The sequence below is a fragment of the Plectropomus leopardus genome, chromosome 1, assembly GCF_026936395.1.
Source record: "Plectropomus leopardus strain MGB_pleo_1.0 chromosome 1, ASM2693639v1, whole genome shotgun sequence".
Classification (NCBI taxonomy): Eukaryota; Metazoa; Chordata; class Actinopteri; order Perciformes; family Serranidae; genus Plectropomus; species Plectropomus leopardus.
In genome coordinates, this window is record NC_142176.1 from 19,640,608 (window position 1) to 19,665,891 (window position 25,284).

Here is a 25,284-nt window from a genome sequence, read left to right on the forward strand (position 1 = left end):
ACAGCATGAGCAGCCTGACACAGCAGGTCCAGCCCTGTCCGCCTGTTCTGGGGCACTGAGATGTCTGCAGTTTGTGTGTGTGTGCGTGCGTGCGCACACACTGCATCTGGGCCTGGTATAGATGAGTCTGCTTAATGCAGACCATTGCCAGCTGAGCACTTCAACAATAGAATGTGTTTCTGTAGCAGTAATTATAATGTTCAAAGCAGAATTGTGCATATTTTGTTGTTGAAAATATGTTGTTGTTGAAAATAATCACAATCTATGGCAGAAATAGTCTGCAGTACAGTCTGATATTTTGTGACTACTGTATCTGTGATGAATGCATTACAAACTGCATTTAGAAATCTTAAATTAACTGGCTGTATGGTTTAAATGGTCTGTGCAATAATGCCACCTAGCGGCAGATGTTAGTCAGTGCTCCTGAAATTTTTATTTTGAGCACCCAGCGTTCCACATAACAGTCTTAATTTGGTCCCCTGAAATGCAACATTAATTATATGAAATTCGTTGCACTAATAAAGTACTTAAAACTTAACTAAACTTAACTAAAAGCTAGCACTAAAGTTCCCACTGAGATCTGTGTGAGGTGATCTCTGAACTGCATAGTGTACCTTAAACGGCTTCTATACACCTTTTATTTATATTTTTACCTTCATATTTTACCTTTTATGAATTGTTTCTGCAGAACTAACCCCCCACCCTCACCCTTACCCATAAGTGTAAGCATTTCATAAAACTATCATTAACAGTTTGATAACAAGAAATTAAGGGATTAATGAATTTGAACACAAAACCTAATAAATTACAAGACGTAATCATCTGAACAGATTAAAAAGAGTGGCAGTGTGGGGATTTTCTCTGCATGCGTTGTCCAGAAAGGGCTTCACTCTCCATTTTCCCTCTATTGAAAAATATTGAAAAAATACAGATGGAAAGTTATTGAATAACTCCCCATGGCCTCTGATCTTTTCTATTAGAGACTCAGTCATGATTCTGAGCATGTGTTTAAGTATTTCTGCAAATGGGTTGGGAAATTACCTTTGGAGTCACATAAAGTTAATTTGAGTGTCCATTGTGGTTTTTTTTTTATCCACTGCTTAATGTTGTGTAATCCCTCGTTTCAAGAATAGAGCTGCACTTCACCATAATACATGATGAGGACTTCGACACTTCACTGCATAGCCTCTATCATTTAAGGGCCCAATGTGTAGGATTTAAGGGGATATATTAGCAAAAATGGTATATAATATAATACCTATGTTTTCTTTCGTGTATGATCACCTGAAAATAAGAATTGTTGTGTTATTTTTACCCTGGAATGAGCCATTTATACCTATATAGGGAGCGGGTCCTTGTCCACGTAATGTTGCCCTGACTGTTTTTACAGTGCCAGACAGACAAACCAAACACTGGCTACAGATGGGGCCATTCACTTTTTTGAGTCGGACAGTACAGTTGGTAGCCCATCAGCTGATCAGATTTTTAAAGTGATTAAATCACTGGGTCCATTTCAGCACATGTTAACAGAGGCCTGGCCAGCTGCCTGCCTACAACAAGCCAAACAGCATCAGAGAAACACTGAGTTGTAATGTGAAGCTGCTTTATTCAATGTTTTTTCCAGTTTAGATCACAGGGTCCGTTTGCTTTGGAGAGGAAGACACCTCTGTGGATAATCTGGCTCCTACTGAACAATGATCTCTGAAGGAATTCTAACCAGGAGCTCACACTTGGCACATGGGAGAATCTTTAGCTGGTTGCACTCTGAAATCCTCCTGGTTAAATGTCACTAAATCCTACACACCATTTCAGTTGTTTGCAGGCAGGACTAACTTAATCACCTAATTCTTTTTTTTACAGAGAGGTGGAGAACCCAAAGAAGGCTGTGCAGCAGGCTGTCCCACAGACCAACCATGTCCACTTCAACCAGAACTCATCTCAGTCCGAAAGCCTTCGCAGGGCAGACCGAGAGGAACCTCCGGATAATGGTACCCAACTGGCTCACGGGGATGAGGTGAGGTATGGATTAGAGATCCAAGGGAGACCAAGCCAGTCAGCCACTGTAGAGGAGAGAGCAGAGAGACTCTCCCCAGACTCTGTGGATGGTGCCGCCCACAAGAACGGACAGCAAACTGTCATCCAAGTGGCTCTGCCACCAGAGCAGAATGGGAATCTCGTCTATCAGAGGGGCTTTGTTTCGCGGGCAGACACTGAGAAACATGTACAGAGGAGGAATACACTGGCTCAGGTGGAGCAGTGGGTCAAAGTTCAAAAAGGAGACCCACCAAAGAGGTCAGTTTGACAGTTTAAATCTATAACAGCAACATGAATGATGATGAAAAAATATTAGTAAATGGCTCCCTCTAGTGGCTACTCTGAGGACTATTTGAATTGCTCCTATTGCTCTATTCTGTATTCTATATTCTATATTCTATATCTATATTTAGATATGAAATTGTCCTCATAAAAGTAAAAGACCTCCATGTGTTTTTCTGTCTCAGTGCTCCCTCTGCTGAGTACAACCTCCCTCGGCGGACTCCTCCATTAAAGCCCAAAGCCAACACAGCGGATGCCACCTATCAGTCGTTGCCAAAGTCTCCCCGTCTCCCATCTGGCAGCAACTCTCCTCCAGCATCATGCAACCTGCCCAGTGACTACAAGTATGCCCATGACCGGCTTAGCCACTTCCGCATGTCCACCGATGAGCGCATGGCCACCAAGGAGGGGATGGTGTGGCAGCTGTACGAGTGGCAACAGCGGCAACAGTTCCGTCACGGCAGCCCCACCGCTCCTATCTACACCGGCCCTAACTTCACAGACTCCTCATCTTTTAGAGTTACAGTGGAGATGCCACGATCCATCTCTGTCCCTCCGTCCCCTTGTGAAGTCCCACCATCAGTACCCTCCTCTTTCAAACCCCTGTCCCCTCGCAGGCCTCACACTCCTTCAGACAGACGCACAGTAAGGCCCCTGGACGAAGTGGCAACTGGGGACAGCACAAGATCCAGCTCCCCCGGCCATATTTGTGCCCATCTCTCTCAGGTAAGATACCTGGGCTAGGAACACACTTAGGGTGGCAAAGCTTTTCTGAGATTTTTAGTATTCTCTGCAAAATTCTTAAAGGTATACTCTGCAGGATGATGACATATAGACTCAAACAAAAGTAATTCTTTCAATCAACACTTAATGCCCGCTAGAAGTGTGTGGGTATTTATTTTTATGCAGAGACCTTGCCCTTTGCCTGCATTTTCTCATTTTCTTCTAATTTTGCAGTGTTCAGGATGTTCCTGGGCACAGCATGCAGCTGAGTACAGGACTATATAAAAGGTAACAACCAGATGCGAGACTGTAAACAGCCACATCTCCAAGTGGCAGTTATGGAAATTGTGGACACAGCAGAGTTTACAAACAGAATCCAGCAAGTCCTGCATAGTATACCTTTAAGAGTTCCCAGTTAGACATTTTCTCCAATTGAGACAGCAATTCGCGTAACTATTGTAGTATGCAATATAAAGCATTTACTTTTTTTCCCCATCAAACTTTGAGATGGAGAATATTAAATGAAGTTCTGAATACACACTGATTCAAAGTGCTCAAATATTGTAAAAAACACACAGACATTTTGTATTTAAAGAATGATACTAATTAACTTATATTACTCCCTTTAATATTTCATGACAGCTTTAGATGTTAAAATTAAATTATGTACCAGAGCCTAGGTTAGCAAACATTTGCCTGTTAAATCATCCATGTTGAACAATTAGTCAGCATTACTCATTATGAAATTAAAAGATGCAAAACTGTACCTAATTCAATCCTACTAACAAGTATTGTCCACTTAGCCACGGGATAATAAAGCTTATTCTCTCAAGCAACAGAACACAGGCCAAAAAGCTTTGCCAAAGACTATTAAGACACATAAAAGAGCAATACCACTAAACTGCATGACATATTCATTAATTATGATGAATGTAGTCAGTGTCTTTAATTCCCTTTTAGCAGTGCAAACACATAACTGAGTGCTCAGTAACATCTGGCTGACACAAAAGTACTCTGATCCAAAATGTTGTCAGCTGAGTTTTTATTTAAACTACATGCACTGGACATTGGCCAAGTCAGTAGCAGATGAAAAAAAAATCACCTGAATAGTTTGGACTGTTTGTCTAACAAAACAAGCAGTGCGAATATATCACCTTTGGGTCTGGGAAATTATAATGAGTTTTTCCGCTTTTTTTATAATTGTGTTTTTTCGAACTTTATTTTAATTGTTTTTGACAGTCACAGAAGAGACATACAAAATGATAACGGAGTTATGATAGGTGGGATAAAATGCATGAATTTGTGTAAAACAGAAAATGAAAACAACCTGTGTTACACTGCAGCACCGTGGTCTGTGAGTCCTTTATGTCCATGACGTTGATTCATGTGAAGCCTGAGAATCTTAAGGAGGAGGGTGGCGGGGAACACACAAGGGAATTAAACAAACTTCTCCACACAAAATAAATCTGTACAATAAAAATATCACTTTATATTCAAATAATAGATTCATATTTTTTCCACTGTCTTTACATTTTAATACATGCCTTCAGTAATCTAAATTTCCTGAACTATTTCTGTCAATTCAAAGGGAGAAGGATACTCTTTACTCAGCCATTTCTTATATTCTATTGTCAAAACAATTAATGTGTTTATTGGGAAAATACTTTGTAGATTAATTGATAATTATAATAATTATAAGCCCTACAGTAGATAAGACATCTCATCAGTGTGTTCTGGATACCCTCATCTGGCAAAGAGGAGCCGTGATTCACAAGAAGCAGCAGTAGGTTTGTTTCCTATGTGGTATCACTGTTATAAAACTCATAGTAAGACTGTTTGGAGTGAATTACTTCATATGTTTCAATTATCAAGAAAACACTTGCAAAAATTTGTTTGACTGAAATCCAACCCCCATAGACTATGAACTAACTAGTCCAGGATGTGTTCAAGTCATAATCAGGCCCAAAAAATACAGCCTAACCCCCCATGGACCATGGCAGAGATTTACATTATTTATAACATTAGACTGACTATAAGGTCTGCATTAAAAAAACGAATAGTGGAATTGCTCAAAGTGTCCAGTGATAGGTTTCCATAGCTGTAGTTCCCCACAACCCTGTACGGGATACACAGATATAAAAAAATGGATGGTTAGAAGTCCCACCCTTGTCTGTGAGTACTGGCACTAAGTGAACATCAGCAGCCTGTCATTGGCATGGGACTGAAGTAAAATGTGATGATTCACACATAGTTAGTCAAAAGACAAAGGTCTCATTCTCACGGCAGCTGTGGATAGTGGATGTGAGGTATCTATTGATGTCGACTTGAAGGATGTTGCGAGCTCACAGGGACACCATGGGAAGATTAGCATGAGGAGCATGAGAAGGCTCTGGCTTGTCAGCGCACACACTTTGATCCTCATGTGAATCATTCGCAGATTCACACAGTCCACACCCAGGCCCACTCCACAGGTGGTGTGAGCATATGTGAGTAAACGCTCGCTACTCTGCCGTTCCCCAAACCCATCATTGCACTCAGACAGCACCGCCACCGCCGCAGGAGACGGAGCGAGGGGCCGTCCCGTCATCCACACCCTGCGTGGTCTTCCCACCACACCCTCCACATGTGAAAAGATTTCCCTCCAAACCATCACCACATTTGCCAACACACACAAGCCTCACAACCAACCCGTTGGCCTTACACAAGTAAACAAAGTGTCACAGATGCTCCGTTTCCTCCATCATTCACCCGAGTGTCACAACACTAATTATAACTAAAAAACACAGTGACGCACAATTATGGAAAACCCTTTAAAGGAAGATACATTTTCAACAAAGGGAGCCACACTGACTGTGCAAGACGATCCGAGGGAGCGATGTTTATGGGAACTAAATTTAGTCTGCAATGAACTTAGTTTTGGTGCACCCAGCATCTTTGAGGCTGATGGTGCTCTCTGGCTGGAGTGCGCTTAAGTAATAGCAATCTGTATACCTCAGTGGAATATCATTAAGAAGTATGTTTTATTAGCAGCTAATCCAATTTGCCCAGGGCTCCTCAGCACCCTATAAACATCTCCACTGTATCTCAAACATCAGCAGCGGTCTCTTTCTTCTGATCTCGCATTTAAATAAAAAACCTATTATACAGCAAAAAAATAGTGGCATGGGAATCTCAAAGGGAATGGCTTACAGTGCTTCTCTTGCTGGTAGCAAACAAATGTTATTTTAAGAAAGCAGGTTTGGTATAATTTATGTGTAGTTAATTAAATCTCTTGTTGTTTGTGTCCTTTTAAGGTTCTGTAGTGGGCCTGGTTTTTGCTAATTCTGTGTGTTAAGCAAAAACGTCAAATTTCCCGAGCCCTGTAGCGTTGAAAACTCGGGGCACACCTTGTTTCGAATAAGAGTAGGAGTGATGAAAGGGAGAAAGGGATGGATGAAAAAATAAATCTGCTGTGTAGTCAAATTTGTTTGCAGACTTGGAGGCAATGATTTAACTTTGATTCAGTGTGATCTCTGCACTCTATTGAAGATTTCACGTTTGCAAATCTAGATGTGTTAGTTAACATATATTTAAAGGTCCAGTGGGTAGCATTTAGGGTGATACTTTGGCAGAAATTGAATATAATTATGTTTTCTTTAGTAATAATCACCTGAAAATAAGAATTGTTGTGTTTGTGTTACCTGAGAATGAGCTGTTTATGTCGACAAGGGGAGCAGTGCCTCAGACTATGCCATGTTTCTGCAGTAGCTGAGAAAGCACAAACCAAACACTGGTAACCTCTGTTAGTTAGCAGCCCCTTTGTGACAAGCCAAGCAGCGTCAGAAAAACACTAATTTTTAACGTGAAATTCCTTATTTTGTGTTTTTACCGGTTTTAATCATCTGGTCTGTTTGTTTTGGAGAGAGAGTTTCAGTTTCAGCTGGTTGCAATCTGCCATCCTCACCACTACATACCACTAAACTGACACAAAGACCCTTAAATACTTTCTGCCTAGTGTGGGACCCCCATTCTCCAGCTTCAGATAGCTTATTAGGGTGTCCCATTTCAGATATCTCCGTTATGTTGTACGATCGTTCTTTACTATTTTATGAGTAAACCGAAATGGAACTGAAACTGTTTAATTAGTGAATTAGATACTCTGTTTGATTTGACTTTGTAAGATCTGTAATAACAAGTTGATATTTTTTTTTTCTCTGCAGACTTCCCAAATAGAAAGAAGGTCGATGCCAGCCATGGGCTACATCACACACACTGTCAGTGCACCCAGCTTGCATGGAAAAACGGTAAGACCCTCTCTGTTACATTCACAGCATAACTTTGTTTCATTATTAAAGATATCATCCTATTTTTATATACTATAATATTAAAATAGGTTGAAAAATAGGTTAACCCATAAAGCTGGTGTAAATGTTATGCCATATGAAATTGGTTTTAGCTTTATCAGTTCTGATAGCCGTTATCATGAGAGAGTCCCTGATAGAACAATAAATCATCCTCCCAGTCTCAGGCACTGTACTGTCCTGATGGTTCTTAAGTATTTTCTCTCATCCCTCTGCCCCTTTGCTGGCCTCTGGCCCCTAAACCCGGGTTTGGCTACAGCCAGAGGAGCTGACCCTGCTCCTCATTCAGCTTCGGAGGCACCAGGCAAAGCTGGCTGGTGTGCATAGCCCCAGCGATGCGTTCGCTCACCTGCAGCAGCACCAGCACAATGGCCTTCTAGGCCCCAGCATGCAGGTCAGGGGCCCTCGTAATTCCCTAACTACCTCTACAGCACACTGCAACCCCTGCCAGTGCATTGTGGTCCCACTCTTCCCAGCCAGTCCCATACATCACCTCCCTCTCATTCATAAGATTGTGCAGTCTGTTGGCGTTGCTTGGTTGTCTTGTGTATTCAACCATTTTGGCATGGGCTGTATTGCACTTCAGACTGTCGAGATTACCGTCTTTGTAGTTGTCACTCATTCACCTTGATGAAAACATGAAAAAGCTTTCAGAGGCCTTTGTTATTCTATTTCCAAAATGTAGTATGCCATATTTAAGCATGTTGCTTGTCAACTGTGCCTGCTTTTATACTTTGTTTTATAGACACATAACCATGCACAGCCACAAAAAGCATATGTGATGAATGCAAGTTACTTGTATCTACATGTGTGTGTGCTCTGATAAATCTTTTGCTCCTGGTGTTCTCATTCTGAAGTAGCCATCAGGCCACAGTCTGCCCTATGAGCCTGATTACAAACAGTGCCTTGCTGTGAGACCACAGTGAAGCTGCAACGGTGCTCAGAAATGACAACTCCACCCAGTCTCTAACATCCAACCATTCTCTGGCCATCCTCCATGCTTATGAAGAAGTGTAAACACTCTGTTTGACCACATGTCATGCACAAGACCAGAGGGCTGTACCACAAAGCAAGTTCAACACAGCCAGGCTCTCTTTGCCTGAGCTGGCTTGACAAACGCAAAATCCCTCAGTCAGAGATAAGAGGTACCAACCATCCAAGCCTTCCTCAAGCTCGCTGCGCATTCCAAAAAAAACCTTGTCAAAAGCTAAAATTTTAGCAAAACTTTCAATTTTGAAAATGATAGATCGTGTTCCGTCATTGAAGAATATTTAAAAAGTGTTGCAGTAAAAAAGAGCACTGTTGCTTTAACTAAAGCAAGAGAGGAGTGATAGAAGCGCAGAAAATGACTCATTGTGAAAATTCACAAGTTAATATAACCTATTTATTTAATCACTGTTTTTTTTCTAACATGAATGCTGCTCATTCGACAGTTCTAAAACTTTAAATTTGATGCAGCAAATTTATACTCAAGTCACTGCATTTAGGTCTGACACTGTCCCATTTTGAAGGAAACTTGCAAATTACTTAAGTGTTTGGACAAATCAATGTGAAATTAATTTAATGATTAACTGTTCGCCTGTCTATGATAAAAAGTTCTAAACAATAGACATCTGTAATGAACCAGCAATATAAAACAAACTTCCTAAATTTAAACAAAATCCAAAGCGGGTTACATAATGGTATGATTTGAAGGAATAATACCACATTTCAAATGCCAGTGAATGTCATCCTGTCTAAAAATATAGGGAAGTATGAATAAAAAATTCTACCTGTGATTTTATGGAAGGCTTCTTTTAGAGTCAGTGTTGGCAAATGGAGCTGAACAAAACTACAACAGCATTCGGGCTGCACAGTTCTTGCCAAAATGTGAATCCAAAGTTTTCACCCTAAGACTCGAGACCATGATTCTCATTTTTTCAACAAAAACATTTATTGCCCTTTAAGATACTCAAATTTAAAAAACAAAAACACTCTTGGCATTAACATAAGACACATAAATGTGCTTGACTTATATAAAACAAAGGCCACATCAAGTGCTAAACCTTTAGTTAAACCTAAAATTCCTCAACTGAGGATCTGTATCACTCCTATATTGACACTGATTATTGTGATTCTATTCAAAGGGGCTATTACAGGGGCTTTTGGCCAATTTCAAGCTGAAACTCTAAACAAAATGTTACCATTGTGATCTAAATAGGTTAAAAGAAAGCCACCTTCGGAGGACGTGAATCTCTGGGTTTAGACTCAACATACCTCGCTAACCCCCTAATCTCGCTTCGTGGTACCGCCTTCTGAGCTGCTCAGCTGTGTATGAGGTCAAACATGAGGCATTAAACCAGTAATTACACGATTATTTAATTAAGTTTGGCTTTACTAACTGTAGATAAAAATACAGAGGTAGAAACTGTAATTGAGACCAAGATAATTAAAGTCCTGTTAGCAAAGCCCAAACAGCAAATAAAGGCTTTATGAGTCATCTGGTCACCCATTCTCCTCTGCAGCTTCATTTCAAATGATTTATCTCTCCACTGCTCATTTAAAGGCTGATGATACTTACATACAACTGAAGAAGGACCTGGAGTATCTAGATCTGAAGGTGGGCCCCAACAAAGTAAATGCCACTTTATCCTTTTCATCCTGTTCTCCACCTCTGGACTGCAATCTTGTTCTCCTGCTGCTGCCTCCAACATCTGCCTCCCCATTTCCCCCTTTTTCCTGTCTTTCCTCTGTTCTGCGCTGTGCTTTCTACTGTCTCCTTATGATGGAATTAACATGTCGTTTAACTTCTTTTTATCATGTTTGTAAGTTATCCATTTGAGGATAAAAGACATTTTTTTGTTAATAATCTGGTGAATCCAACAAAGACATAAAGTGATAGCAGTGTTTGGCTTCTTAAGTAAAAGTCCTGATGCTCAGTTTGTCAAAATGTTCTCCATTGGATGATACTATGGTACTTTCAAATGCAGTTTGGTGATGCAGTTATGTGACCCTGACACATGTTGATGTTTAGCTTCTCATGATGGGAATTGAAGTTTTCCGCAGCACATGGCTAATTTTCCAAATTGTTTTAGTCATGTGAACTCCAATTCCTGCGTGAGTGTTATGAATTGTCTCACTGCAGACTGCAGAAGCCTATTACTGCTGTGTTCAAGCAATCTAACTCATTTAGCGAGCTGTTGGCATATATTCCATTTACACGCGTGCAAAGCATTTGATCCTTATTGATTTGTATGTTTAAACACCACAGTGCATTAATTAGAAACCTGGGTTGTGTTTTGGAATAGAGGGAGGACGGCTAATGATGTACAATACATCCTGTAACTCCTCTCCATTTCCTGTTTCAAAACAGATCCAAAGTATTGACCCGATGACCGTTTCAGTACACAATGTGTTTGAAAACTCCACTCCACAGAGTTTTGGGTACTGTTGGAATGTAAGGACGGTGTGCATACAAAGTGAAACAAACCATTTCACTGCTTTTCAAAAGGAATGTGATGCATCCCTGGAAATTATGCAGGATTTTGCACATGGATATCTTAATCTGATTGTTCGCTGCGTGATACTCCCACACTGCTATGACATTTGAGATGATGGGAAGGAAGCTGCAATGTCAAAGGGCTTCCATGCATGCTTTTAAGCATTTCTGAATGAACCGAATGTTGAATGTTTGTTTTTGTTTTTTTTTGCTTGTTAGAGCATAGAGAGATGACCCAATGGTGCTCTTTAAGAAATATTCTGGCAATGTGACAACTTAGACCTTCGGCCTCTAGTTTCATCATGGTAATTGGCAGAAACAGGTGATAACGTGCAGTGGTGTGTTCACTGTGGTCTTGAAACTTCTTGCATATACACACTGTAAACTTGGAAAAGACAGAATTTTAAAAAATTGTTCGTATTTTTCATGTGACCCTTCTTGACTGGTAAACACCCTCGCCTTTCAAACTCAATGCAACACAAGCTTTCTTTTAAAAACTTGTAGCCTCCAAGTCCCAGCTAAGATATCCTGGGGATCACTTGAGTAATTTTCCCAGACTTGACAAAGCGCCCTCCAGAACCACAGAATACATTATAAAACTGTTCTCACAGGCTGTGTAGTACTCCACATGACTAGTAATTGACATGTAAAATAGGCGGAATGCCCCTTTTACTGAGTCTCCCATTCGTACTGCTCTGTACCGTTGCGCTGGGTGTGGTGATCCTGATGTGGATGTTATGAATATTCCACTCACACTTTTCAGCTTCATGCATTACTGACTGTGACACACATCTTTGCCCCGTTATCTGGAGAGCCTGTGCGCACAGACTGACAGTCCCTCCCTGTTTTGTTGTACTGATAGCAAAGAGAGAAATATCATAAAGTCACTTCAAACTACAGTAGAACTAATTATAGAAAAATACAAGTTTCTGATAGTGATGTTATAAATTACCTATAATAAGAATTAAAGAAGAAAGGCTATTAAGCTCACTGTAAAGACAGTAAACATGACCAGATACTGTATGTTCTAGGAACAGGGGAACAATAGAAATATACAGAAATATACATGATAAAGTAAGCAAACAAGTGCTCCAATTTTTCAAAAACATATATATCAGTACTATTCTGTTGTTACTTTTTGTGCTCATGGTAATAGAGGTGATAATCTAAGAAGAAACTAAATACTTATTTAGTTGTGAAATTACAAGGCATATCTGCAGATTGATCTTATTGGCAAAGTGAAATTTTACAGATCTTCAAGTTATGCTGAACTAAGACGGGGTCCTTGTTAATCCATGATGCCATGGCTGGTGCAAGAACACACAATGCTCATTATTTTAAATGATTCCCACCTTTTCAGTCTCTTGTTGCTGGCTTTACCCATTCTGTCACTGCTCTCTCCGCCAGCATATACTTTACAAACTGCCTTACCATACCATCATGAAACTAGAGGCCCTTGAGTTTAACATTTATCCAGCTGACATGTTGTAACTTTATGAAGTAATTAAATTAAAGTTCACTTCAACCATAAAGGAGCAGTGTGTAAGATTTAGGGGGATTTAGTTGCATCTAGTGGTGAGGACTGCAGATTTCAACCACCTAAAATGTCTCCCGGTTAGAATTCCTTCAGTGAAAAACACAGTATAAAGCTGTTTTATGTGACAAATTAGTATTTCTCCGATGCTGTTTGGCATATCGGAGACAGGCTACAAGTTAGCACCTGCTTAGGTCTGCAGAGGGGCCACTAATTACATTGGCGAATGTGAAAACACGAGTGGCCCTTTCAAGTGCCAGTGTTTTGTTTGTCCACTCTGGGCTGCACTAGAAACATGGCGGTGCAACATGGTGATCTCCATAGACTAGGATCTGATCCCTGTGTAGATATAAACTGCTTATTCTAAGGTAATGATAAGATAACAATATTTATTTTCAGGTCATTATACACTAAAGAAAACATACTTGTATTAGAAAATTAAATTTTTGCCAAAATATACCCCCAAAATCATACACACTGGACCTTTAAATGTAAGGTAAACCAATATATTTCTCAGAAGTAAAATCATTTTTAAAAAAATATCTCATTAGCAGCCAGGAAAGAGCAGCTTTGGGGTTTTTAGGGTTTCTCCGAACACAAAGATGCAGAAACTCTCTGCATCACTGTATTTGCACCTTTTTTTTGGTTGTGAGATGATTTTTTTTCCTTCATTTTTTTCCAGATCCATCCAGCTTGATTTATTTGTCTAGCAGTCTCACTGTATGTTAAATCCAGACACAGCTGTTGTTGTTTGTTTACTGGAAGTATTGAAATACAGAAAAGGTAATCAAAATAAGTTACTCCATGACTGATATTACACATTTTATTTTATTTGTGGCTATTGGGACTTTCAGGTGACTGGACGTGAGAGTTTAAAAACAGAAAGACCATCAAGGCCTGTGAAAATAGCAGAAAGTGATGCTGATGTAAGTGAATCATTATGTTCTCAGGATTGAAAGAAACAGTCTGATAAGCACCCTGTTTATCCGTCTCTGTAACATCTCCATTTCCGACTTCTTACAATTCACTACAGAGAAGCAGCTGACTTTAGTCTGACTTTACTGTGTGTTTTAGTGTGGTTTGTGTGTGTGTGTGTGTGTGTGTGTGTGTGTGTGTGTGTGTGTGTGTGTGTGTGTGTGTGTGTGTGTGTGTGTGTGTGTGTGTGTGTGTGTGTTCTTAAGTTGTGGTAAACAGAGGCTGCAGAGGGAACGTATGCATTGCAACACTGTGGGGACACCCATCCACACTGCACAGTGAGGGCCTGAGAGTATCGACCACAGCTTTTATTTTCCTCCCTGCAATTTAAAGGGAAAAATACATGTAATGGGAGTTTTAGATGTTGAGCTGTTAAATTTTTCAGTTTGATTTGCCTGACCCTGCTTTTCTCGTTCTTTGTTTTCTGCTGAATAGAGGTAAATAAGATGGATGTCCTGGCTTTTCATCATTAGCATTGTTCCACTTTAACAATTTATAAGAAATTGCCAGCAAATTGTCTGAACAATGAATATTTCATGCAATTAAAAACAACAATATACGGCAGCAAAATAAAAACAGCTTAATTATTAATTGAACAGAATGATAAATAGATCTGAGAAAAAAATACACTGTGTGAGGAAGACTGTGAACTAGGCAGTCTTATGTTGTTTTCATAAACACATAACCCATTTCTGGGAAAACAAATCTGTCACTCTCAATAAACACGCTTTTCTCCAAAAGCGAATTTGAAAATATGGATTTTTGATTATGATTACTCATAATGGGTATTACCAGATCTCACCCCAAAACTCGACAGTATAGAGCCTTTTGATATTTCTCGCTGCACTGATGAGAGGAATTCCTCGGGGCTTTTCACAAAGATGAGCCTTATTGACATATTTACAGACAGCGGAGACGGCAGCAGACGATCAATTCGTCTTATCTGGCTGCGTTGTTGTTGAATACAGTTGAATGAAGACTAGAATAGAACAGCCGACCTCTGTTATAAACAGATCCTGTATCTCATCAGCCTGGTCACTGATTTTTCTTTGTTGTTTTTCTGTTGCATTATAGTCTTTGGCACTATTGGAGGTAAAGAGAGAAAAAAGGAGAGGTAGATCAATATTTTATCCTTTGTTTTTCTTACCATTTGAATGTTTTTCCTTTAGGTAAAATTAAGTCGACTGTGTGAACAAGACAAGATTCTACAGGAGCTTGAGGCCAGGATACGCAATTTGAAGGAAGACAAGGTTTTTTGTTTTATACATATACAGAATTATTTTTCTGTCTTTTGTATGTATTTATATTTGTCAGTGTCACAGCCTGTATTTGTGTATCGGTGTGGTCTACATATGTCTCTCACGTCCCTATCTAGGACAAGCTAGAGTCAGTGCTGGATGTTTCCCACCAGCAGATGGAGCAGTACAGAGATCAGCCCGCCCACGCTGAGAAGATTGCCTATCAGCAAAAATTACTACAAGAGGATGTGGTGCACATCAGGGCTGAAATATCTCAAGTCTCCACAGTAAGACACAAGCTGCACTCACAAGTTGATAATGCCACGAAAAGGATTGCTCATGTGTTAAAATTGTTAAATATAAAAATGTTTAGATTTGGCAGGTAAGATGCTCCAAATCAAATTACTCTGACTGTTTCCACTAGCAGAGATGGGACGTATTTTAATTAAATGCTTTAAAGTGTTTATTGAATTACTTTTTAGTATTTGCAATTTGTATTTGTATAAAAAATGAGATGTACTTTGTAACAAAATTACCTCAGGAGCTTGAATTTGAAATGCTTAAAATACATTATTTAATCATCATTAAATATTTTATTCTCAAACAGGACGCATTTGTATCCCCAGTTTTAAACTGTAGAGAAAAACCATGCAACAATGAGCCTAATTACAGTCTTTGGCTAAATGCAAATGAACCTCATGTAAGTCCCGTTGGGTCCAAAAACGTGCTTAATGTGGAATACCGTATTTCATACTCTCCTGTTATGGTGCAATTTGTGTCTTTTGCACTCGTTCAGTTTGTTGCCTATAAAGTTGGAGATCTTACAAATGTATTTGCTCCACTGCACTGATATTTATCACTCTTGACAAAGCTGAAAATCAGAAGAAAAATAGTGGATCTCTGAGGACTATTGTAACTGTTCGCTTCCCCCAGTTGCATTTCAACTGGCTGTTTCTGGCTCTGACTGACAGAAACCACCCAGCATGCACCTCTTGAATTTGCAGCCTCCCACCTACAAGATATCCTGATTGGCCTCTTCAAATCAATAATGTAGGAAATAAGCAGAGCTCATCTTTTCCATGAGAAGGGGTTAAGGTCAGGCTCACATTGAGGCTACTAAATGCCTAAAATGTCAGTTTTTACAGAATGTATTTTTTTAAATTACAAATTACTTGTATTTTAATTACCACATTTATCATACCAGTGTTTGGATTTTTTAAAAATACTTTTCACGTGTTTTATTTCAAACATGTAAAGAGAAATGATACAAGAATGAAAATACAGCTAAATAAAAAAATATACATGGTTTACATGTCGGAAAAGGAGTGGAAAGAAGTATGCATTTAAATAATTTGTAACAAGATACTTTTGGATGTATTTGTTCTCATCTCTGTCCACTATAGTTCATACAGTTGCATGGTGCCACAAGCAGTATGTTTTTATTGGTTGATAACAAGATGTTCACTTCTATTTTTAGTTGTTCCCTTTTGATGGTTTCTGCAACTGGCACAATGTTTCAGGTTGACTGTGATTCTCAAAATGAGTGCTTAGGGAGAAACCTGAGGCTACAAATAAACTCATGAGTACATTTCTTTGTCACTCTGAAAGATGCTGTTGTCAAAATAATTTGATATTCAAAATATGCAGCATAAAATGTACAAAAAGCCAAGTTTCATGAGAACATATGCAAATAATTTCGCAAGATTACACAAGATTAAACAAAAGTATTTTTGGCTCTCAGTGTCAGACATTTACGGTCATTTTGTTTGAAATATGTGTGATACTCTCAGTGGATGTTGTATATATAAACAACAGATCAAAACCAAGTGATACGTAATTTTTAAAAGTGATTTCAAGTGAGGAATCATGATTAACCTGAAGTTGCTCAACCTCTCCACTGCTCCTAAACGACATCTCACCTTTCATGGGCTTACTGTATGTATAAAGTGTCACCTTAAATCTCTGTAAAACAGGTTGCAACCTTACAGGGATAGTTAAGATTTTTTTTAAGTGTGGTTCTTGTATGAAGTCAGTATATTACATACAGTAGATTTCAGTTGGCATGCTTCCAATTTGGAGTAGCAGCAGGAGTCCAACGCAGAAGCAAAACAATGTACTGCTGTGGCCAGGGACATCAGGAAAACGTATTTTAGCCACCTGAAAAAAATCAATATCTGTTTAAGTGTACACTATATTTAGAATATTTTCACCACTTTACCTTACCACCAGGCAGCACTTTCTGACAGGGAAATGAAACCATATTATTTCTCTCTTTAATGCCAGACTCCATTAAGAAAAACAGTGGTTGAACATTGCTTAACACAGGAGCTGCTGGTCTACTGCTGCCTGAATAAGTAATTTCGTTTATTTTGTGTGGGAAGTGGTTTCTTCATAGGAACAGGCCGATGGAGAGGAAAAAGTGTTGAAAACACTTTAAATATAGTGTACACTCAACTGTTATTGATTTTTTTAGGTGGGACTTTTTTAGGTGGCTAAAATCAATTTTGATGTGGTTCCTGCCTACAGCAGTACATTGCTCAGCTTCTGTGTGTTGGCACTCCTGCTGCTTCTCCAAACTGGGGACATGCCAGCTGCCATCTGCTGTATGTAATATACCGACTATGGAAAAATACCCCACACAGCTCCACATCAGAATATCCAGACCAGTCCTATGAAACCATCATATAAGCATTGGCTCACTGTATCTGAAAGCTGTGTTCTATCTCATTAAAACATGGATTGTGTTGTGTTTTGTTTTGCAGGAGATGGAGAACGCCTGGAATGAGTACAGCCGGCTGGAGAGAGATGTGGACTGGCTAAAGTCGGCCCTGCAGGGACAGATGAACCGAAGCGATCTCTCTCAGGTCTGTGGCTCAGTGATCTCTGTTAACACACACAAGCAGTCATTCACTCTGATGGTTGTGTGTGTGTGAGTGTGTGAGAGAGAGAGTGAATGATTTGCAGACTTCTGACTTCATATGCACAGACACAGATAATTCTGTGTGGTTGATCTGTTCAGAGAATCATCCTCAAATTATAAACTTTTATATATTTTGGCAAAATAGATGACTTCTCATCAGTAATACACTGCCTGGGTGCACAAGTCATTTTACAGTGTGTGTTGAAGAAAATATGTCTCTGTTGATGTATATATTTCTGTGTTTTTCTGTGAGCAGCAAGACAAGGGTCAGATCAGAAAGGAGCTGTGGAGGATTGAGGATGTTATCGCAGGCCTCAGCACCAGTAAAGCCAACTACAAAGTCACTATCTCCTCTGTTACCAACCCAGGTGAGACACCTGCAGGTTTCATTTGTACAAAGCAAACAACGTTTGCAATGCAGTTAAAGCCACGTGTTCGTGCTTCAGCTACTGTATGTCACTATTAAAGCTCTTAAACATATACTCGATACCAGTGCCTTGAACATCTCCCACGGGGAAAGAAAGCACTGTCTTTACAGCGTGTGTGTATTAATGTTATATGTTCATGTGCGTCAAATTCCCCAGAGAGGAAATTTGTGCCTTCAGTGTCAGCGTCATCAGTGCCTTCAGTGTCTGGGAGCCCGTCTGCTATGGAGATAAGACTGTCCCAGCAGCCGCAGCAGCACAGCCCCCACCTCAGCCCCAGTAGCCACACTCCCACCCTTTCTTCCAGCCCCAGCCAGCAGCCCTTACACCACTCCACAACCATCACCAGTGGGTTTAGATGGGTGAGTGCCTCCTCCCTTCACAGGGAATTACATTTGTTAGGGCAGTTCATTCACAGATTACCACACACAACCACATATAACATAAAAGCATTTCTGTAACTATCCACAGGAAAAAATCTTAAAAATAGATACTAAATAATAAACACTAAAAAATACTTAGTCCTAAAAATATCTGATAATAATAAACACTATGTATTATATACAATTCCAGTGTGTAAAAGTGCAGTAGTTAAAAACAGTGGATATTATAGGGCATTAAAAAGTCTAATGGCAGCAGCTTTCTGCAGCGTAAATTCCTGAATCTTAGTGGAATCAACCTGGGGCTGAAGATACTCTGCAGAAACACCTGGGGGTTGGTGGGGTTGTCCAAATGAAAATGGAAAAGCAGCATGAAATCGCTCTACTATGCAGTTGATGTAGCTTTGCTGACCAAACAAGTCGAACTTTTCCTATGCCCTCTTATATTGTGTGTCCAACTGCCAGTGGTCAAAAATAACACATTATGCCTTTCAGAAAAGCTCCCTCTTATCTCTTCTGGGTCAGTGTCTCCATCTACACTTTTATTTCAGCACTACTTTAATTAAGCTACTCTCATATACCAAGCAGCCTAATATTTTTTGTGCACATTTATGACAAAATGCTCAAGGACCTCTCATGGTTTGGGACATTGACTGCTGAGTTGTTACTCCTTTCCTTTACTGGTCAGTAGGGGCCACGAGTGATCAACAACTGCAAGTCACATAGCAAAAGGCATTTATTTACGTGTTTATTTGACAGGGATAAATGCATGAAACATTGCTTCATAAGAAATACAAAGTAGATGCTATGCAAAGTAGATGCTATGCATACAGGTTTCTAGCCAAGGCTAATTTGCAACCCTCGTCCCTCCCAGCAATAAAAACAAGCCTTACATAGTCTGTTGCGACCATATTTGTCCTTTGCCGTGGCTCAAAAATTGACATCCATAGAAAAGTTTTGTCCAGTTTTGAACCAAAGTATCTGGAGATTAATAGGCAAAGGAACAATATGAGATGAATAATTCCCCCCATCTTTTTTTCTTTTCTTTGATGCAATCTTGACAGTAAGGGAGCCAAACTCTCCTTTGTTCCACCGCTGTCCTGCATCAGCACTGGACACAAAGCCTGCCCTGCACTCCCAATTCTCCACCAACCTGCCCCCAGACACACCTAATTTTTACTATAAATTACTCTTCCAATTTTTTTTCCCCCCATTAATTAATGAATAGTTCAGTTAATTAAATGATCACAATTTCTCTAGGCAGTGTTTTCAATTTGCTTGTTTTATTTGACTAACAGTCTAAACAGTCTCACATCTTAGAGGCTTAACGCAGTGAATGTTTAGCATCTTTGCCCAAACAATGACTCAAATGTAATAAATGATTAAGAGAATTGAAGACTTTTCTATCGGTTGACTAATCAATCAATTAAGTAATTATTTTATCACTACCTAATTATGAGTCTGGATTTGTTATTTTAGGATTACTTTTGTTGTCATTTTTGCCTTCGTTGGATAGCAGATAGCATAGAGACAGATAGGAAACAATGAGAGAGATAGTATCCAAAAATTTGTATGTAGCATCAGATATTTATTAGGGGTTTTGTGGTCGTTTAGAAAGGACCGATGTCAAATATTTATAAATAGTCAACATTTCCTCTGTGTGCAGGGTGAGGAAGATGTGCCTCCCCGACCTCCTCTACCTCAGCTCTACAGTCCCGATGAGCATCCCCCTGCTGTGCCCCCGTTGCCCCGGGAGACAACTGTCATCAGACACACATCTGTGCGTGGCCTCAAACGACAGTCAGATGAACGCAAAAGGGACAGAGAGATTGGGCAGTACACTAATGGAGACAGTAAGGTACGCGCACAGCATGTGTGTATTTTTGTGGTCGACTGTTTGTACTGTTTAAATATGTAAATTGAAGTTTCTTGTCTATCCTCAATCCCTTTCTGTGAATCTCAGGTGGAACTGAGGCCTTTCCTGAGCGATCCAGAGCTCGTAGGAGCTGGAGATGGCTCCAGCCACATCAGTGTAGTAGCATCTAGACATGACGGTTACCAGACGTTACCTAGCAGAGGTACATGGATGAAAGAGCCAGAAGAGGAGTTTTATTTAGCTGTAGCATATTTATCATGTTAAAACTTTCTCACCAGCATTTCGCAATATGGCCGAGTTGAGAAAGTTGTTATATGTTTGTTGGCTTTCCCACAGGAGCGGCTGGCTCTTCTCTTAGGCTAAATCAGTCTTCGAGCATCTCCTCATATGTGACCATCCGAAGAGCAGCCTCAGCTGCCGGCGTGAAGGTGAGGCTCCAAATTTATTCCAAAAAAAAAAAAATAGTAAAAAGTGAATCAAAAGTTAGACAGCACAGATTTAGTAGCATATAACTCCAATTCTCAATTATGTCCCTGAAATGTATGAGTTTATTTACTAAGAGTTTATTTTTCTTTCTCTTATTTGTATATACTTCTGGTCCTCCATTAAACCCAGCTGGAAGTTTCTAGACTTAAAACTCTGCAATAAAAAAAGAAAGAAAACTGTGTTCTGTATTAGTATTTCTAAAATTTGGTTTATTGTGGTTAAGAGAGTTAAACTTGTTTGCTGAATGGTATCATTAGAATTACGTTTTTTAAAGCCAAGATGATTAAATTTAAAAGCATTTTAAAAATATTATGGCATGTTTAATTTGTAAAATAAATAACTAAATTTAAAAAATAATTTCAAAAAAATGTACAGCAATATCTTCAGATTGTGATCTCGATATTTTTACTCTCCATTATTTAAAAATCACATTGAATTTTTTTTTGATTAACTCTTTTTAAAAGTATTTTTTTTTTATCACATTTAAATTACTGCTCAAACCTAATAACCATCTTCTATATTTTTTCTAGTAACCTATAAAAAACCATTTTTTTGAAAAAGAAAATAAGCATTTAAGGGATTGAACACTTTCTACCCTGTTTGTCATCTGATTCTCTCTGCACGCTTCAAGTATAACCACAGAAATGTCTCAGTTATACTGATTTGTCTACCATGTTCCTTTTTCATTCCTTATAAACCTTCAGGTTAGGCTTGTTTTTATTTTCTTCCACTTCTTTGCCTTCTGCTGCACCTTTTGCTCATGCGATCAACTCCCTTTCCTCCCACTCCTCTCAGGAGAGACCAAAAAGTGCCTTGGAGCGTCTGTACTCTGGGGACCCGGCGCAGCAGCAGAGGGGGAAGATGAGTGCCGACGAGCAGCTGGAGAGGATGAAGAGGCACCAGAAGGCTCTTGTGCGCCAGCGCAAACGCACCCTGAGCCACGGAGACCGCCACGCCTCTTCGTCGTCCCGCTCCTCGTCAACATGCTCACGGCCACTTTCAGCAGACTTGGGATCAGTATGTTACTAGAACAGTATCACATGTCACACTCTCATGCATGACGACAACCAAGGCGAGAGTGGCGATCTACAGTGATAGCACGTACCTTAACTCAGTGTAGTCGGTCTCAGTTCCTGACTCTACAAATTGATTACATTGCATGAAAGTACGTTAAATTAATATGGTAAGTCACCGTGTAGCTCTTTGTAGACTTTACTTGGCCTTTCTCACAGCAGAGATTTTGTCAAAGAAGGAAAAATACAGTTATTAATAACATTAATGATAGCTCCATTTTACTCTAGTGTCCCATTAAGCCACAGTGACACATGCAGAATACCAGGACCCTGAAACTAAAACAGCTATATGGAATTCAGCCGTCAATATGTTTTCTATATGTTCAATATGTCAAAAACACCGTGATGGAATTTCTTCAGATTTGGCACAAATGTCCACTTGGACTAAAAGATGAACTGAGTGGAATTTGGTGGCCACTGTGACCTCACACAAAGTGTTTTTGGCCTTAACTCAAGACTTTATAGACTAATAATTTCACACAAAGTCCAATAGCATAAAACGATGAAGTGATGACATTGTATATCCAAAAGGTCATAGATCACTTTTGGATATCCAACATCCATATTTGAAGCATCGTCTACCGTCAAGGCTACATATGAGCTTGGAAAGACACGGATGTCAGCTGTAACTGCAACTTGTCTTGTTGACCAAGTAACACAACCACAAGGCTTTTTTTCTAGTTTTAAATGTTAACACCTGCACTATTCCTGCTGTGACATGTCTTTATGTCTTCTGTGAAAAAGACCCACACAGATAAGTAGATAACATTTTCTACACTTAACACTTTACTGTAGCACAAAAAGTGTGAACAATACCTATATGTGGCAAAAGTGTTTATTATGAAGTGGAATTAATGAAATTTACATTGACTTTAAATGTAATTCTTGTGCAAAATCTTGCCAATCAACCACATAACACACTAATTACCTCAGACACTTCAGTGACATCCACTCCTCACATCTATCAATCTCTGGGCATTTTCCCATCATTCTCTGTTATAAACTCTAACATTGCTTCCTCCATCCATTCGCACCTCTCCTCACTGATCTTTCCATTTCTTGGCTATGGTTGCTTTCAGTCTGACGTTATATTTCTTAGCATACTACCATACCGTTTTCTACAATATAACAGTGGCGAGTGCTGTCACTCCTCATTTAGATATCGATGTCTGCTGCTCTTCAATTAAGTGCTGTTTCTGTCTCTATGCTGTCCATTTATGTCTGAGTGCTTGTGTGTGTGAGAGTGAGTAAGAGAAAGAAAGTGCCTAATAGTTTTCTACTGACCAAAACATTGACCTACACTGAGCAATGCCTATTTAAGCCATCGCATCTCAACCTAATCATGGCATTTTTCTTGTTTTGTTTTTTTTGTATCTTCTTTTTTAGATAAAGATGTTACGTTTTTATGGATTGGGGCCTGCTGTTGTCCCATTCCCGGTCTTTGTGACGGGAAGCCTTTTATTTAGACAGTATTATTATGTGAGAAATAGATTTCATATCAAAACATAGCTTAAGTGATTTTAGTGTTTGCTCAGTGTTTTTATCCGCTAATCAATTGTTAGTTATAAGAACGCTTTCTTTTTAAAATGTGAATGTTTGCAAATAAATAAACCTTATTTTCTAATGGACTCATATTGCCATGTTTTTTATTTGTTACATTTTTTTCTCTGACTACATATGATATGGTTGTATTTGGTGAAACTGTCATAAGTATGAGTGAAGTGATCTTTTCTGTTTGTTTCATTGGCATTGTGCCTGTCTTTATCACTGTTGTAGAGAATTTACAGCATGCTGTGATTTGAGAGCATAAGCATGCATACTCATTGATGCATGCCTCCCCCGTTTTTCCCCTTTTTCACACCTGTTCTCTTTCACACGCACACACGCACACACATACACTCATGCACACACACTGCAGTCTTACTTTCACTGCAGACTAACTTGTATCATACACAGTTCTTGTTACACAAAATTATGTGTGAAGGCAAAAGCAAGTCTTTTTCAGATGGTACATACGTGATGGCAACATCTTGTTAATTGTTTCAGTCTTTTTTTTTTTCTTTTGTGCGTTGTCCAGTGGAAGAGAGAGCAGGAGTTTGACCTGCAGCTGCTGGAGAGGGCTGTTCAGGGGGAGGAGGCACAGGGAGTTAGGAGCGTTCAGGGGGAGGAAAGACCTCCCGAGCACAAAGAGAGACCCCGTTCCCACTCTGACGAATGGCTGACCCTGCGCTCTACAGCCACAACTCCTCCCACCCATGAGATTGACCTGGAACCACTGGACTATGACCTTGACCTTAACAAAGAGGTAAGTCATCCTTGTCTCAGGAAAGAAATAGAGCTGGTGCATTTAATGTCAATACATAAATATGATAAAGATTGAAGAAAAGACATTCTCAACCAAGGACAAAAAACGCTGGAGCGAACGGAAGGTCCAAAAAGCACAACAAAACATGTTGTACAACAAAATCACTTGGATTGCTCCTTTTAGTCAACTTCCTGAACTTTAACATTGACAACTGAATAAAAAGAACAATGTAACTTATTTGGGTGCCTGATCCCTTTTTTCTGCTTTCTAAAATGACCTTGAAAAGACCTTGAATTCATCAAAAGCTTTGAGTTGATCAGAGTTAAGTTTAAAGAAACATAAAACCTAAAAAAAATTGTTAAACTACAGTTCAGTTCTTAAGCTCTCATAAAATAGTTTTCTCATGGTTACAGAGTATGTGCAGCTTTGAGTTGAATAGCAGATCAACAACAGCAGAGGCAAACACAGCACAAACTTGATTATTTCCCGCACAATGTCTGTATGATATGCCGCACTATGAGATGTCGAGTGCTGCTACACTGTCCTTGAACTTAAGTAGCAACTATCAGCTTGAACGTCATCGCAGACTTTATTTCAAGGCATATTGCTTCAGGTAAAAGATGATTACTCCCACCCTATCATACTCTTCGGTCTTCCTCCTCCATGCTCCTCACTACACCTCTTATCTATCAGTCCTTATGTGCAGCTACATTCTGTCTGATCCGTGATTTCAGATCTAATATTTCCTGCAGTTTGAAGCAAGTAGCTTAATGTCCAAATACAGTTTAGCTCCTTGTTTTTGGCTTAGCTTAGTGAACCTTGTATATCCCTCTTACAGCATAAAATGTATGCATAGATTTCAGTTGTGCAGATGGATACATTTCTTGTTATTGTGTGACCCGATAGCAAGATGACGATGACAATGATGATGATGATAAAGCAGTGGGACCTCAACACACACTGTATCTTTTACATGTTTTGTGTAGCTTTCCAAGCCTCAGAAAGTGCTGATCCCGGAGCGCTATGTGGATTCAGAGCCTGAGGAGCCCCTCAGTCCGCAGGAAGTAGAGGATCGCCATCGTAAGGTGGAGCGCATCAAGAGCATCTTGGCAAAGTCCAGGTGCATTTTTACAATTTTTCATTTTCTTACTTATTTATTTACTTATTATTTTTTTACTGATGCGTGCTAATGTTAATTTCTTTGCTCAGACTTCA

At 39.5% G+C, this 25,284-nt stretch overlaps 1 protein-coding gene across 5 annotated transcripts in view; it reads left to right on the plus strand.

Moving 5' to 3' along the window:
• plekha7b (pleckstrin homology domain containing A7b) overlaps window positions 1–25,284 on the plus strand; it is a 96,092-nt gene that overhangs the window by 63,607 nt on the left and 7,201 nt on the right. For all 5 annotated transcript variants that reach the window (XM_088077215.1, XM_088077206.1, XM_088077221.1 and 2 more), the window contains 18 exons: window positions 1,861–2,292; window positions 2,502–3,042; window positions 7,239–7,322; window positions 7,639–7,773; window positions 9,925–9,978; window positions 10,732–10,815; window positions 13,246–13,317; window positions 14,536–14,616; window positions 14,742–14,891; window positions 17,367–17,468; window positions 17,781–17,892; window positions 18,109–18,311; window positions 19,996–20,187; window positions 20,293–20,407; window positions 20,542–20,633; window positions 21,487–21,708; window positions 23,842–24,069; window positions 25,056–25,189. In XM_088077215.1, coding sequence (XP_087933341.1) covers window positions 1,861–2,292; window positions 2,502–3,042; window positions 7,239–7,322; window positions 7,639–7,773; window positions 9,925–9,978; window positions 10,732–10,815; window positions 13,246–13,317; window positions 14,536–14,616; window positions 14,742–14,891; window positions 17,367–17,468; window positions 17,781–17,892; window positions 18,109–18,311; window positions 19,996–20,187; window positions 20,293–20,407; window positions 20,542–20,633; window positions 21,487–21,708; window positions 23,842–24,069; window positions 25,056–25,189 — 3,033 coding nt within the window. The remainder of the gene's footprint in view (window positions 1–1,860; window positions 2,293–2,501; window positions 3,043–7,238; window positions 7,323–7,638; window positions 7,774–9,924; window positions 9,979–10,731; window positions 10,816–13,245; window positions 13,318–14,535; window positions 14,617–14,741; window positions 14,892–17,366; window positions 17,469–17,780; window positions 17,893–18,108; window positions 18,312–19,995; window positions 20,188–20,292; window positions 20,408–20,541; window positions 20,634–21,486; window positions 21,709–23,841; window positions 24,070–25,055; window positions 25,190–25,284) is intronic.